A 16,005-nucleotide genomic window follows, 5' to 3' on the forward strand; every position below is an offset into this window, starting at 1 on the left:
GCGCCCGCACGTGACGGGGCGGGGCCTCCGCGGCACGTGACCGCCGCCACCAGCCGCGGGGGGGGCGGGGCCGCGGCCGAGACCACCGCGCTGCCCCACGGGGGGGGGGGGAACCGGGACCCCCCGCCCCACCGCCGGGACGCACCGAGAGGGACCCCCCGGGACCTCCCCCCACCGGCCGGGACCCCACCGGGAGGGACCCCCGGACCTCCCCTCATGACCGGGACAACCCCCCCCCCCCCCCCGGGCCAGACCAACCCATTGAGACCCCCAGGACCCCCCCAAAGCCCCCAGGGTGGGTGTGTGGGTCCATCCCAGCCCCCCCAAGACCCCCTCCACGGGGGGGGGGGAAACAGGGGACCCCCCCCCCCCAGCACAGTGGGGCTGCCCTAAGGAGGGGAGGGGGGGTTCACACATTAGGGACCCCCCCTCACCCCCAGGGACCCCCCATGGGCAGTTTAGGGGCTGCCCAAAATTAACCAGCCTCAGGCCAAGCTGGGATCCCAGGGATCAGCAAACCCCCCCCCCCCCAAAAGGAGGGTTTGGGGGGACCAGAGCCCCCCCCAGGACCCCCCCAAAGTCCCCCAAGCTGGGATTCGGGGAGCAGCTTGGGGGGGGGCACACAAGGAGGGTGCCGTGAGCCGGGGAGGGTGGTAACACGCCCCGCACAGGTGCCAGCCCCCCCCACACCGCGGGGCAGCCACCCGCCGCCCCCAGCGGAGCCAGCGCGGACACAGAAGAGCCGGTTTCGGTTCAACACCCACGTGAATTTATTCAATCCAGTCTGGAGTGCGATGAGGAGAAAGGGGCCGGTTTGGGCTAAATCAGCTCTCTTTATGGAAACAGAGACGACTCGGTCGAGAAAAACTCCTTTACAATGTCCTAAACACCTGCACAATGGGATGGAGCTCACAATGATTAACGTGACGAGTTTGACTTTAAATACAGAGACGGGGTTCGCTCCCTCGGATACAGCACAGCACACGGACTCCACCGAACCGCAAACCCACCCCCCCAGAGTTCCTGGAATAGAAAATAAAAAGCCTCGGAGCCCAGCAGGCCACGTCGGCTCCATCACCGCCTCCTGTCCGGTTAGCCGAGGGCACGGGCGAGTTAGGCTTCTTTAAAAATAAAGTTAGAGCAGGTTAATCCTTTTTCTTGTCCTCTGGGCGCTTTCTCCCTGGGGGAGCTGTCGGGCGCCTGCGGCGCGGCGGAGCTGCGGGGCGGCCCCTCTGTCTCGGCGCCTTGGCGTGCCGGGAGCCGGCCCGGCGGGCAGCGCGGCGGCGCCGTTCGGGCAGCGGCGGGGCTCGGCGTCGTCTGCGAGACCTGGTCCTCCCCGCTGATGCCAAACTCGTTGATTGCGCGTGAGATCCACCCGGTAGATCCAAGCGCTGGTAGAGGTAAATGAAGAAAACGACATCTGCGGGAGGAGAGGAGGAAAAAGAGTTAGGGATGGGAGGAGAGGAGGAAAGTCGGAGATGAGATGCTCGGCTGAACAGAGCCAGGGCGCTGCCAGGGCTCTCTCACTCCCCCCAGGAGATGGTTTAAAAAGCTCGCTGCAGCCATGGGGACGGCTCCGGGGTGATTGGAGCGGGTGGGAAGGGACGGAGCAGCACCGGGACACAGCCCGGCCACGCGCTGCAGCCCCCTTCGCAGGGAGGCTCCCGGGGGTCTGCGTGATCCAGCCCGAGGAGGATCCAGCGGCGATTTATTCCTTGCAGCTACACGATCCGGCTCTCCAGCCCCGCGGAGCGGCAAGGCCATGCCGAGCCCCTTACCGTCCCGCAGGCAGCCTATCCTGTACATCATGGGCATCTTGATCACGAAGGCGAAGAGGTCGTCGATGAAGGTGTTGAGGGCTTTGTAGGTCAGCATCCGCCAGGGCAGGTGGGCCACCGACTTCAGCTTGTAGTTGATGAACAGCTGGGGGGTCATGGTGATGAAACCTGCGGGACAGCGGAGGGGCGGGCCGCCGCGTCAGCCAGCGCTCAGCGCCAGCGCTCAGCGCCGCCAAAACAAGCCCTCCGGGCGAGCACGTTCCCTTCAAAGGCTTCTCCGGTTCGCGAGGCGGCCGGGGGTTGGAAAACGCAACCGGGAGAGCCTGTTCTCCCTCCTGCCATCCGTGGGAACAGGATCTCGGCCCCACGGCTTACCACTCTCTCTTTCCCATGCCCAATTCCTCCACCCCGCTAAGGCTGGGAGGTTTTTCGGCGCCAAAACGTGTTTTTACACTGCCAGCAATGGCTGGGTTTGAGGAACTGAAATATCTGTCGGTTTTGGTTCAGCTTTCCAGCCCAGTGAAGATCAAAAGCAGAAAACTGGACGAGAAAACACCGTAGGCAAAAGCCTGCGTAAAAGCACAACCGAGGCAATTACGGGACGCCGTTCCAGAAAGCAGCATTTCTGCGAGCCGCTCCCAAGTCAGCTGTTAACACGCAGAGCGAGACTAAATTATTGAAGCCGCCTTTTTATACGTGCTGCTTTAGGGTGAAAGCTGGTGAATTAAGTCACAGCTGCTGCTCAAACGCTTCTGGAAACCTGAGACAGTTGGGACAAGCTGCGATGAGGACCACCACGGCTACGAAGCAGCAGACGGGACGGACAGACGCTGCCGAGGGACAGCCAGAGAAGAGGCGGCGCCGCAGCGTCCCCACCATGGGGGTTAGGGGGCAGGAACAGCCACGGCAGACGGCCCCGAGGCGCTCGCGAGCGCGGCCGGCCCGTTCGGCGTCCCTCGGGCTGACCCACGCAGAGGGAAGCCGAGCCTGCGGGTACGACCTGGCACGCAGCCCCCCTCCCCCCAAATTAGAGGCGGTTTTGGGCAGCTCGGTGGCTACTCGTGGCAGCCGCGGACACGGCTTCTCCGCGCCGCTCCGGGCGCCGAGGAACGAAGGCGGAGGACGCTTGCTGGCGGCCCAGAGCCGCTCGCCACTCACCGAACGTCAGGAGGAAGCCGTAGAGCATGCTCAGCACCCACGAGTACCAGCCCTTGTGCTCCAGGTACAACAGACTGTACACGGCGTAACAGCCCAGCAAGGGGAAGAGGATCCACGAGAGGTACCGGAAAGCCATCTGGGGAGACAACGATACCCGAGGTGAGCTGGGAAGAGGGTGGGATCCACAGGAGACAGCACTTCAGCCTCATGCTTCCCCCTCTCCCAGCTCAACAGCCCTTCCCAAAATATCAGAGGCTTCAGACCCCGTGGTCGGGCCGGGCAATGCCGGGAGCCTGCTTCTCTGACAGCCTGTGCTGTCGTGAGCACATCCCAGGGCTTTCGTGGAAGACGAGGCAGAAAGAGACTTCCCAGGATGTTCTCCCTCATGCGGAGAAGCTGGAGAGAGGCTCCGCATCGCCCCCACCCTCGCCTCCCGGAGGGCCCCGCTACTCACATCGTCGTACACCTTGGTGGAAGACTCAATGTACGTGGATTTGTCTTTGAAAGTGAGACGCGGAAACACTCCTGCGACCTTGTTCTCTCGGTCCAGCTGCTCATCGGCCAAAGCAGAGAGGGGAAAGCAGTTACCAAACACCGCTCTGCTATGCCCAAGCGGGACCGACCGCGACGCAGCGTGATTCTGTGCACCGCAGAGTGGCGCCCCACAGAGATCCAGAAGCACGGAGCAGTCCGAGAACGCTCCCGGACACCCAGAGCACCCAAGACGCTGCTTACCCTGACATCCATGACCTTTGTGATCTTCCAGAGGTCGATGAGGAGCCCGATGAAGACGCTGACTTGCACCACGAAGTTCGTTTCATTGTCCAAGATGTAGAGGAGAACGACGAGCGACTGGAAGACGCCAAAGAAGACGGAGCGGACGGAGAGGCCCTCCAGGGACTGCCGGCTGTTCCAGAACTGGATGTCTGCAAACAAGGAATCGAAGCCAGGTCAAAGCTATGGTCCCCGTGCAGGGAAAACCACCACCTCTCTCCTCCCAGAGGAGCTGAATCAGGTCTGACTGGGAGGCCAGTTCACCCCTGCAGCGTGCGCAGAGCCCAGCACGGTGCCGTGGGCTGTTCGGGAGGCTCCCAAGACCGGCCTTTCTCCTCCTTCCCCCAGATGGCAGAGGGAGTGAGAGCAACTCGCCGACACGTGGGAAAAGCGGGCAGGACATCGCCCAGAGATGAGCAGACGCTGCAAAGCGCGGTCTGAGCAACCGAGCTGGCAACGGAGGCCCAGAAAACCACAAATTTCCAGCTTTAAGCCCACAAGTCAGCCCTGCGGCATTGAGCAACGCGGCAGAGGAGCGACAGATGTCTCTGAGCATGCGACAGCGGCCGTAGCCTGCCCGGGACGCGGCGAGATTTAGCCGTGGCTGCTGAAGATGTGACAAGCCCGGCTGGGGCTCCCTCTCCTTGCAACAGGGAAGAGGGTTCCCAGCAGCTCATGTCGCCTCCAGCAGCGCGTCGCGCTCGGCTGGCTGAGATCACACCGTAGCGGGAGGCCGTCTGCTCCGTCACTGCCACGGGGACAGTAACAAGTGGCCCAGGAGAGGTGGGAGCAGGGACACACGTCCCTCCCCTCTCCCCGGCTCCCCTCAGCCCCAGGTCCCTCCACGAGACTCACCGTTTTTGAAGGCCAAGAACTCAAATATGCTGTGAACGATGGAAACGATGATGGTCAGAGCCAGCAGGTACGGGTTCGTCTCCAGGAGGGCAACCTGGAACAGGCAACGAGAACCTCGCTGAGGCTCTGTCCCATCCTCCCGCTGCTCCCCACATCACGGCAAACAAGCCGAGGAGGCCCAGGGAAGGATCGGGGAGAAGATGTTGATGCTTTAAGGATTTTCTCCAACATGGAAACTGGCCACGTCACCATCACGTTGCTGCATATCGCCTGCACGGCCCAAGGGACCCAGGCACCTGGGACACCACGGTGGCACACACCGCAAAATAAGGAATGGATGACTGGGGCGATGCTTCCCTGCCTCCACCTCCCCTCGGCATCGTTCCCAAAGAGGCTGGGAAAAGCTGGGGGCCGCAATTTGGAAGCCAGTTCGAGCTGGTGCGTTCAGGTCCCTCTATGAGCGCTTCGAGAGGAAGAGGACAGGGAGAGGAGAGCTCGTATCACAAAGCAAACTAACAAGGAGTCATTGCAACGAAGAACTGGAATTAACACTTCCAGAAAGCTACGGAGAAGGGGAAGGAGTCGCTGTAGAAGAGTATCTGAGCCTGATCCCAGCCTACAAGAACAAGCAGGAGGGCCGCGTCAGGGAGAAAGGAGACCTGTGAGCGGCTCTTACCTTCACCGAGTCCTGCTCCTCGTCCGACTGCTCGTACAGGTCCTCTCCCAGGAAATTCCAGGGGGACTTGGTACTCTGGGCAGCGTAGAGCTGCCAGCGCCACAGGGAGAGCGGGCAGAAGGAGAGGCGGAAGGGCAGGCGCTGCAGGGTCTCGTTAATGGGGAAATAGTCCTTCTGCAGGTTCCAGTAGTCGTTGAAGTAGAGGATGGGGTAGTAGTCGCCGCTGACGGCATCGAACTTCACGTCTGCAGCCGGGGGGAAGAGAGCAGAGAGACCTGAGCAAGCCACGGGGATGCAACGGGGAGCCACAAGAGCCCTTTTACTGCCGCTTCTCTGCCAGCGCGGCGCTTGCGAGAGACCTACAGGCTGCCAAACCCCGAACCGGCCTGGTACAAGCGCCCCGAGAGCGGGAGCTACGGCAGGAGGGAGGTGGCTTCGTCCCCAGAGGAGCCCTGGGGACACAGGTGAGCCACAGCACCTGGTTCAAACCTGCTGCTCTCGGAGGGCATCAAACAGGCAGCCAGGAAGTTTGGACAGTCCCTGCTGCAGTTAGCACACCAGTAACAGGAGCCCCGAGCACCCAGACGGCACCAGCGCGGTATTACTGGGGTGAATATCTGCTTAACGAGGCGTTAGGCAGAAGGGAGTCACCCAGCATCAAACGCCGGCAGAGGACAGCTCCCAAAACCCCTTAAAAGGCACCAAATTGCAACGGAGAAATGACCCCCTATTCCCAAGGGAGCCCAAACACGTTCTCCAAGGAGGAACGGGCTGCCAGCGCAGCAGGAGACGGCGGGGCCAGGCTCCGTCGGAGCAGGGGAGCCGCTGCGCATCCCGGTCCTTACACTGGTCCAGGGGGGGCGGCACGCTGCCCTTCACCCAGGGCGTGTGGTCGTCCACCATGTTGATGGTCAAGTTGGGGTGCCAGTGCGAGATGACCTCCACGGGACCGTAGTCTTCTGCCCTCTGCAACGAGAACAAAGTCACGGCGTGCGCTGGGTGCCACGGACCCTTGCGTCCCCACCACAACAGGGACGGACAGCCCCAGGGACCCAGGCCGAGGCAGGGAGACAGCTTTTAGACCTAAAATAACCCCAGAAAAACGGAGCAGCCATAGGAGGGGGCATCCTGGAGCAGGAACACTGAGACGAGCAAGGCTTGAGAGCAAAGACGGCGAGCCGTGGTACCTGTCGTGTTCTCCATGCCAGAATTTACCATGCAGAGCCCCAAAGTGGACCCACTCCCTTTGGGGCAGGCAGTAACTCCTGTTCAGTCCATTACTAACCCTAAGGGTTAAGCCTACACCCAAAGCAAGGCCAGGCCTGAGCCTGGATAAGCAGGCTTTGTAGGCCTCTGGCTCCTGCCCTTCCACATATCTTTAGCCAGGGGAACTTGAGGGGCTGCAAGATGCCGGAGCTGGCTCAAGCCAAGCCACAAAACCCTGCCGGGGAATCCCCAGGGCTGCTTTCCTCCTGCTACGCGAGGCCCATGTGAACACGGAGCCCACCAGGGCGTACACTGCACGCACAAGATGTGGGACAGCCCAGAGCGGGACGCAGGCAGGGACGCTCGCCCGCCGCATCTTATTCGGGATTAGCCCCTTGGCAGCCCACCGCCTCGCCGTCACCCGCTAGACAAGGCAGGAAAGGAGGGAGGAGGAAGAGGCAGGGCCAACCCTCCTGTCCCAACAGGGCTAAAAATGGTACGGGAAAGTCACGGGCCTGTTTCCCCTCTGCTTTATATTCGGAGCAGGAGGAGCGACAAACCCCAAGCAGGAGGGGCACTCTGCCGTGAGTTCCCAGCACCTTTGATTGGAGGAGGATGGCATGCGAATATTTAGGAGTTTGGTGGGGGCTTCACTGCTTTCCCAGGGGTGAACGTTAACCCAGAGCGAGGCAGCTACTTCCCCGGATCCACCGAGAGCGGTGAAGATGCCCATTTGCTCAGTCAAGCGCTTTACGAACCAGCTATCCCTCAAGCCTCGCCTGTGAGAAGCCCTAAAACGCACCGTCCTCCAAAGGCGACGGACACCGGGCCAGCGCGAGCTGAGCTGCTCTTGCTGCGGTTACGCTTGGCTCAAAGGAGAAGCGACCCAAAGCCAACGGGGCAAGAGGAGGAGACGGTTACCTTGATCATTTCGGGGTCTGCTTCCGTCTCTCCAGTCAGAAGGTTCTTGGTTTTCTGGAACCGCCGCCGTTTGTATTTATTGATCACTGGAAGGAGAGGGGACAAGTGAGCGGCGCTAGTGTTTCCCACAGCCCGAAGGAACATCTGCCTGTTCCTCTGGGACCCAGCCTGGGTGGATAACCGGAAAGCAGCCATCCTGGGAACGCCCTATGAATCCCTGCTGTCGAGTTGATCCCACTCCTGCTCTCTCCCAACCTTCCTTCTCCCATTCGGTGCCACTGGACACTAGTGCTGCCACAGAGACCAACAGCAATCGATCAGGCCCCTAAAACTCCCTCTGATACAGACACTTCTCTGTCCACGCTTCCATCTCTACCAGATGCCGCCCGCAACGAGGAGTAACCTGGACCATCTTACTGGTCTTCCTAGCTATCACAGCAAAAGGCTGTAGCGTTGGGACAGTTTTTCAGTGAACAGCCAGTCAAAGTAACAGCCAAACCTTGGGATAACCCATCTGTCCTAAGCTCTTTTAGGAGAAAACATCTAAAATGAAGCATCCTGATCCTCCTGTCCTGCAGCAAGACCTAAAGAGGGCAATTCCTTCCTCTTCTAAACAACCGTTTTGCAGACCGCATACAGCTACATGCTCCCTCCCACGGGATGCTGGTAGACGTCAGGAGTTCAAGCAGGTTTAGAGAAACTGGGTAGGTTCACGAAAGAAAAATTCAGTGCCAAGAAACAGAGACGACCTCCAGCGCAGAGAATACCCAGGCCAGACTGCTGGAGGCTGCTGGGAATAGGATATTTGCCCTAATCTTAACCTCTACCTTTAGGCACCTGCCTTTGCTCATCCAATGGCAAACAGAGCTTGGTCTGAGCCCTTAAGGCTCTCAATTTTGACACGGGAAACGGGGTGCCAGCTTGCGTGATCCATGCTCTCCCCAGCCCTCTGAGCCGCTCACACGCCGAGCGCAACCCCGTGACCGCTGCCCCTTCTGCCCCCGAATCGGGCCTTACTGCGTGACGTGTGGACCGTGGCGAGGCGTCTGTAGAGGTTTTTCTGTCTGGGATCCGGGTGGAAGCCGCTCTTTGTGAAGTACACGTGGATGTAGATGGAGCCGTTTTGCTGGACGCTCTGAAATCACACACCGGCACGGAGGTTACGGCTGGACTTTGGGCTGCACAGGGCGAGTTACCGCAGCCTGCGGGAGCTCAGCTGCAGTTTCCTAACCACAGCCGCTGCCTCGGCACCTGTGTACGTACAGCACCTAGCACAGGTGTCAACCACCCCCCTCGCATCAATTAACTCTGTGTGTAACGAAAATGCAAGGAAGCAGCTGCTCTTTCACAGCATCCTAACAGCAACACGTCCGTGGCCTGTGCCTAGGTGCAGAGCAAAGACTTCAGCTGCTCTAGGGCCAGGAGTAAAGCGTTAAGCCTTTAAAGCTGGCTATGACACAGGCTTGTGCCACAGCGGACCAAAATCGATGGCTTCGAGTCCTGTCACCTCCTTTGCAGCAAGCACTGAGCGAGGCAGAGCCTTCCCGCATTTTGGGCCAAGCCCAGTTCACAGGGTCTCACTTGCGGATAGCGAAACGGATACTAATAAACGCGACGGCAGGGATGTGCTGCGGTAGCCAACACCCACACAACTCCACGTCTCAGCTCCGCTCGCCCGCTGGAGCTCGGAGCTTTCGGGGTTGTTTTTGGTACGATACCCAACAAAAACGTGGATGATCCCTGCCAGCCCCTTGACGGCCTTTCATCTGGCTTCAAACCTCCCAGAAAGAGCAGCCGGAGCCCCGCACCCACCTGTGAAATGTCTACCTCCCCGTAGTGCTCGTAACACCCATCCGCATTCTCCCCGCTGGTCCAGTCCCCGTAGACGAGATCCCGCTTCTGCCAGAACAGCGCCGAGCTGACGTTGAAATCCGTAAAGTGCTCGTGCTCCGAGATGTAAACGTACAGGTCCTGCAGAGAGGCGCGCGTTGGCCGCTGGCAGGCGACTCGGCCCGACGGCTCTGCACCCTCCCCAACCGCCCGAGCCTCCCACGCGCAGCGTGACGGCGCAGGTACTAGAACTGCCTTCCCCGGAGAGCTGATAACACACAGCATCGCAGCCCGGCACAAAAGGGCATTTGGTAGCTGCATGCAAGGCGGGAAGGTTGCTAGGTTCATCCCAGCCCTCCCGCGAAGGCTGCCGAGAAACCAGCACACAAGCAGTGAGAAAGGCGGCAGGTCAGGGATGGAGGCAGCGGAGACGGGAGCCTCCCGTCACTAGATCCCACCTACGGCAAAGAGCCACAGAAACCGAGCAGGATCCGCAGAGCCACATGGGAACGGCACAACGGATTCCCCGGGCTGCACATCCAGGCCCGGATCCTCCTGCCCCTCTGCGTCCTTCACACCAGCCTGCACTTTCCAGGCTGATCTCAGCACCGCGAGAGCTCGAGATGAGCTGAAGCGGCTACGGCGCCGGATGCGGTTTGAAGAACTCATCTGAGAAGGATGAGGATTCGCATACGGACATTTAGAAAGCCAACGTGTGCCAATTGCTCCATCTCGCACCCCTGCGAAGGTGGGAGGGGGTTTGCAAGCAGGGGCTCAGGGCATAACAGGCTAAGTGACTTGCTCAGGGCTCTCACGGCACGGTGCGGAGCGACTCCTGCATCCTGCTTCCAGCATTTCGCCCCCGGCAGCGGTAACAGGGCGCCTGGGACGGCCCGAGCCGCAGGAGGCGTTAGCCCCAGCTTCAGTAGCCGCGAGCCCGCTCCGACCTGACCCGACTGGGAGCTTCTGTCGGCATTACCATCAAAGTGTCCTTAGGGAAGAGGTTTCGGCTGGGAGCTCGCGGCGTCCCGCCAGCGCTGCTCTGCTCCTGGGGCGCCGGCCCGCGGCGGAACCAACTGCTGATGGCCCAGATGATAAAAATCCTGCGGAAGAAAGAGGAGGAGAAGTCACCCAGGCATTTGAACCGCCCTCCCTAACCAAATCAGCCGCGGTCTTGCACAAACAACGCTGCCCGTTCCCTGGAGTCGGAGGGGAAAATTGCTGCTACTGGATTTCCGAGCTTTCACTTCCAGGCTCAGGTTTTCACTCCCCTCAGTCGCCTCAGGCATTCGCCCTTGGGCGAGAACAAGCTGGTTCAGGGCCAGCTCAGACTCCCGCGAAGCAGCGCCAGGCACGGCAGGCTCTGCCGGCAGCAGGGCGAAGGTGCTCGCAGCTCGCCGCGAGGCCGCAGCGATAGCGCTGCGCTCCGAGGTATCCCAGCCTCTGCGGCTGGGCTGCGGGATGGGGACACCGGGGCGTCCCCACGTCCCGACAGAGGCCTCGGGTCAGCGAAGTGAAGCGTCGAGTAGGAGTTCAACCCAAGACCGACGTCGGGGACCGAACCACGAGGACATCGAAGCTACAGGACAAAGTTGGCCCCCGTGTATTTACAGGGGGCAGAAGCTACGAGGACCAGTGGGTCTGAGCGTGCTTCCAGGCGCACGCGGAAGCCTTCCCGGCAGAGCCCAAGCCCTTCGCTTGCTCTCGATCTCCGAAACACCGACAGACGCTTCTTAAGTCAAAGCCAGCCAAGGGAGACAGTAAATTTGCTCCCTGTCTTCTGGGATATAGACTTTGGGGTCTGTGCGTAGCGCAGGGCAGCTGAACGAGGGCCCACGCTGGGCAGGAGAGATGATCTTCCGTCTCCTCCCGGCTCGGAAACGCGTAAGCTACGGCCGTAGCTGTGACATTTCCCGGCTTGGAGCCCGCAGCTGTAATTCCCTCCAAACGCCAGGCCCCACAGGGGCTCTCCCTGGGTTGCTTCCAGCACGCAGGCCGGGACAGGTCCCTTCTGTACTTCCTACCTCTCCGCACGGCAGTAGCACTTGAATATAGGAAAAAATGCTCAATTTTTTTTTTTTAATTTTGGACCATTCCTTCTGGCAGGGCCCCGCTCACGAGGCAGCATGTCTCAAGGTGAAAAGATTTTCAGCCCCGTTTTTCTTTGCAGTTAAAGCTTGTGCAGTATTGCGTCCATGCCTCAAGTGACGTTAAACCAGACTCTCTTCTCCTGGTCTAAGCACAACGCTCCAAGATAACAAGCCTGGAAACAGCAGGCAGCACCAGCAGCACCAGCCAGCAACCAAACAACTCCTCTCCGAGACCAAACGATGGCCAAAAGCACAAAGTGACTTCACAGGGAGAAACAGGCTCTGATCCATTAGTTACTTTCCTAGATGCCCACGCCACGAGGAAACCCAGTTTTCAGGTGGAAGACTCTGGAGACGCACTGAGTTTAGCCAGGATTTCACTCGTTAAAACGGTCTTGTTGCGCTGGGTCAGAGCTTTTGAGAAAGTCAGAGCAAGGGTTTCAACAGGAAGCCTGAGCAAGCTTCCCTGAGCTGTCAGAGCCGAGCAGGTTCTCGCTGAACGGGAGGAAAGGCACAGAGCCCTGCACAAAGTCCGCACTGTCGGCTCTCCTGCGAGCTCACCGCGTTAACAGATCCAAAGAGTTAACGGTCCTGCTCCCTCCTGGTTACGCACCACGCGGGAGTGCCAACGGATCTCGCTCAGACAGTCACAACAAGGCCTGCAGCCAGCCCAACACGACAGCGGAGAGAGGAGTTTGTTTTCTAGAACAACCTAGAGCGTTACCGGCTGTACAGGGAAGGTTTGGGAGCCTCTTTCTTCCTCGAAAGAGGCCGGTTCCAGAAAGCAGAGCAGACACGAGGCACAATGTTTGTACGCCGAAAACAAAACATCACCCGCTCCCCGTCCGAGCGACCCGCTCAGGGCCGGGCGCCGGGACTGCTTTCCACCTACCAGCAAGCGTGATTCTTCCCTCGCGCCTCCTAGTCCCCTCTCTGCCATCCAGCCACGACACAGGCAACAACTTCAAGCGCCTCTGCCGCGAAATCTCTTCGTTCGCCGCGATCGCTACGCGACGAGAGGATTTAGTGCTCTCTCCTGGCGGAGACTCTGGTTTTCCCGGCCAGCAGACAGGCCGCGGGGTCACGCTCGCTGCGCGGGAGAGCTCCACTGGCCATTCAGAAGGATTTGCCAAGGGAGATGACGCTTTGGAGAGGAACAAATCTGCCCCCAAGTCTGGTGGGGCAGAAACAGAAAGACAGACTGATTTCCCTCCCAGGAGCGCGGCTTCTCAGGGCGCTTCAGAGAAGCGCGGGGAAGGCAGCGCATTGAACCAGGATGGACACGCAGAGACTTCGCACGTGGAAGAACAGAAGCGTGAAGGAGTCGCAGCTTTCGTGATCATGACCCCTTCAACACCAGATGCAGCAGGTCCAAGACCCCAGAGCGCGTCCACAGCAGGTCTGTCGGCTCCAGCGTCTGGAATTCCTCACCGCAATGCGGACGAGGCTGGGAAGAACCCGTCTGCGTGCTGATAAAAACACAGGTTTGGGTTGTACATGTCCAAATACGCAGTGCCGGCTCCCGGCAGGCAGCACATGAGCCAGACGCTACGGCAAGAACCCTGGAGAAGCCTTCGGTGAAGGGAGCAATGCAGCCGAGCCAGCTGATCCATCCTCATCCTAGGAAAAGCATCCCTGCAGTACCCAAGAGTGAGAGCAGAGACGGGATAAAGCAAACGCTGGCTGTCCCTGCTTACGCTCACGGCGTTCCTCATTTTCACGGGATGGGAGAGACGCAGAGGGCAGCGCAGCCAAACGCGGAGGTACGGTCTTGCGAGCGGCCTCAAGATCCCGCCGCTCCCCGTGGATCCAGCTGGGCTTGTGCTGCTGAGATCGGCCACTCTCCGACCCAAACTGCAGCCGGAGGGGAGGCCGGGTTGCAGCTTCACAGCCTGCGCTTTGCTTCGCGGGGCCAAGGAAGGGCCCCCAAACCCCACGGGAGACGCGTGGGCTGTTCTGCCGTCGCGGCGTCGGGGGGGGAAGCTCAGTGGTCCGTCAGCAACGCCCCAGGCAGCGCTATCAGTCACCTGGCAGGGTTTTACGGCGGCTCAGCAGCAGCCCGCCGTCCTCGAGCGATCTTTCCTCTCGCCTGGTCCGCGCGGGTTCACCGAGGCTCCGGATGAGCCCTGAAGAGGAGCTGCCGGCCTGCCAGGGAGGCGAGGTTGGTCACGGAGCCCAGCCTGAGGCAGTTCAAAGTCCATCCAGGAGCCTGGGTTGAAGAAAGGCATCCGAGGTGGCGGAGAGCTGGGTCACAAACCTGCCCGGGGCAGCTCATCCGCTCCAGCCCCACGTGGGAGCTCGGTTCGGCCCGGAAAACCATCCCGAGCAGAAGCTTACCGGGGCCTTCAGGCTGGAAATCTGCTGGAGCTCTTCCCTCCTCCATGAGGACAGCGACTTCCAAGAACTGCTACGTTGCCCTGGGACTGTCCAGATGCATTTTTAACAGCTGGTTTTATTCCTGGGGCTTCATTTTGCCTCCCACCACCTGTTTAACGCTCCCAAACTACAGCTCCTTCCCTTTCCACAGCCATCCAACAGCTCAAGATCTCCGCAAGAGCATACGAAGCAGCAGTATTTTAAAATAGCTTTCCCAAGCTGCACAGACCCAGCTGCAAGCAGAAACACCCCAGCCTCCTCCTCCCCCACCTGAGGAAGGCTCCTTCGCGGCAGAGACCAAGCCGAAGCAGAGGTGACCACCGGCATCCCCGGGGAAGCGCAGTCTCCCTGGGACAGGGACACCAGGGCCTTTCTGCCCTCTTGGCGGCAGCGGCGCTCAGCCGAAGGAGCGTTTGAAGTACTCCGCACCACAACCTGGACTTTGGATCCCTCTAGACAAGCTCCAGAGGGCACCGACGTCTCCTCGGAAGGGAGCAGGAAGCGCGCTCAGCCTGCTTAAGCAGCTGCTCCTGCCCACAACGAACTAATCCCTGAACTTCCACGTTTATCTCAGCCACAAAAGAATAGCTTGAGGCTATAAAAGCTGCGAAGTAGCTCGAGATCCTGGAGTTCAGGCAAATCGGGAGCAGAGCCCTGTGGATTACGGGCCCTGCGTCGGCCCCTCAGGGTGCTCTCGCCAGCCAGCAACAGTTGCACATCACGCCTGAGTCACCCGCACGGTCACCAGGCCCCGATCGTGACACCCTGATCCCACTGGCAGGGATTTGCCAAGGCTGCTGGGATTGGAGGCAGTTTGCCAGGGACCCCGGCATCTGGGGCAGTAGGGGAGCTACCAGGCTTTCCCCCCTCCCCAGCACAAGCCTGGGAATATGACGGATCTTCAGCACCTCCCTCCCATCGCGAGGGACCCCAGCGTCCCCCCAGAAGCGAGCGAGCCAGCTCGCCGCCCCTCCGCACCACGGACCCTGGCGTCCAAGGGATTTTGGGGACGGAGGGCAACACCTCTCGTGGGACCCCACAGCCCAGGGATATCGGGGAGAGGGAGATGTTCTCCTTCCTCCCCTTCGGGGACCCCTAGTGCCTGGAGACACACGACAGGATACGACGGGATGAGGAACAAGCCCCGGTACCCAACGGCACAGCGGAGAACGGGACATGGCGGGATGGGGCACGATCCCCGGTGACATGGTGGGGGGGGGTGAGAGAAGGACATGACCGGGGGGGGGGGGGGGGGAAGAGAGGGGAACCCCCGTTGTTCCGTGACTCAGAAGGGGAAGGAAACGGCGGGACAGGTCACAACCCCCGGGGCACGAGGAAGGCCCCGTCCCTACCCCCCCCCCCTTCCCGGTAGGCCCGGGACAGGCGGCCCGGCCGGCGGCGGGCACCGGTTGTGCAAGGGCTGCGGGCGGGGTTGAGCGAGGCGCAGCGGCGGGGCTCGGGGCCGGGGCTCACCGGAACAAGACGCCTTTGATGACCTGCCAGGCGTTGGGCGCCGGTTGCTGCCGCTGGGTCTCGGCCGCCGCCGCTTCGCCGCCACCGGCGCTCCCGTTACTGGTCACCTGCTGAAGGGAAGGGGGGAGAAGGGAAAACGAGGCCGTCAGCCGGGCCCCGCCGCCTCCCCCGCGCCGCTCCCAGCCCTGCCGGGGCCGCCCGTACCTGCTCCGGGCCCGGCCCGGGCCCCGCCGCTGCCGCCGCCTCCGTCTCCGGCGCCGCCATCTTGCTGCGCCGCCGCTTGCGCCGTTCTCGCGAGAGGGGCGAGCGAGCGCGATCTCGCGGGGGGGGTGTCACGTGACGCGGGCGGGGCTTAAGGGGCGGGGCGATGGGTGTGGGCGGGGCTAGGGCTATGGAGGCGGTGGGCGGGGCGATAGAGACGGGTGACGGAGCCCCGGTAGCGTTACCGGGAGTTTCTCAGGGGTCCGTGCAGGGGGTGGCCGGACTGGGAAGCTCCCGGGGCGACCCGGCATGGTTCCCGGGGCGGAGACTCTGAGGGTGCTGGGGGGGGATAACCGGGAGGCTCCCGGGGGTCCCGGTAAGGATCCCGGAAGGGGTAACCGGGAGGCTCCCGGGGGCCTGGGCCGGGGTCCCCGGAGGGGTTGACCAGGAGGCTGCTGGAGCCCTGGGCCGGCGTCTCCAGAGCCTTCCAGGCCCGGGCCGGGCTCCCGGCCCGCTCCGCTCCGCTCCCGGCGCTGCCCGCGGCGGCGCCGCCCGCGCGGGGTTTCCCGTCCCGCCCCGCGGCGCTGACGTCGGCGGGCTCAGCCAATGGCGGCGCCGCCCGCGCGGGGTTTCCCGTCCCGCCCCGCGGCGCTGACCTCAGCGGGCG

The 16,005-nt window shown here is 61.5% G+C and overlaps 1 protein-coding gene across 1 annotated transcript; it reads right to left on the reverse strand.

Moving 5' to 3' along the window:
* Positions 1–1,113: 1,113 nt before the first annotated feature.
* CLPTM1 (CLPTM1 regulator of GABA type A receptor forward trafficking) lies at positions 1,114–15,432 on the reverse strand. The gene is given in 16 exon segments (XM_067314403.1): positions 1,114–1,359; positions 1,361–1,387; positions 1,389–1,420; positions 1,779–1,946; positions 2,937–3,072; positions 3,391–3,486; positions 3,672–3,862; positions 4,566–4,659; positions 5,242–5,486; positions 6,087–6,207; positions 7,369–7,454; positions 8,386–8,503; positions 9,181–9,339; positions 10,178–10,301; positions 15,138–15,247; positions 15,342–15,432. Coding segments are annotated over 16 exon segments (2,013 nt in total). The 5' UTR covers positions 15,402–15,432.
* Between the last annotated feature and the right edge of the window lie 573 nt (positions 15,433–16,005).

Source organism: Apteryx mantelli, chromosome 35, assembly GCF_036417845.1.
Source record: "Apteryx mantelli isolate bAptMan1 chromosome 35, bAptMan1.hap1, whole genome shotgun sequence".
NCBI classification, from domain to species: Eukaryota; Metazoa; Chordata; class Aves; order Apterygiformes; family Apterygidae; genus Apteryx; species Apteryx mantelli.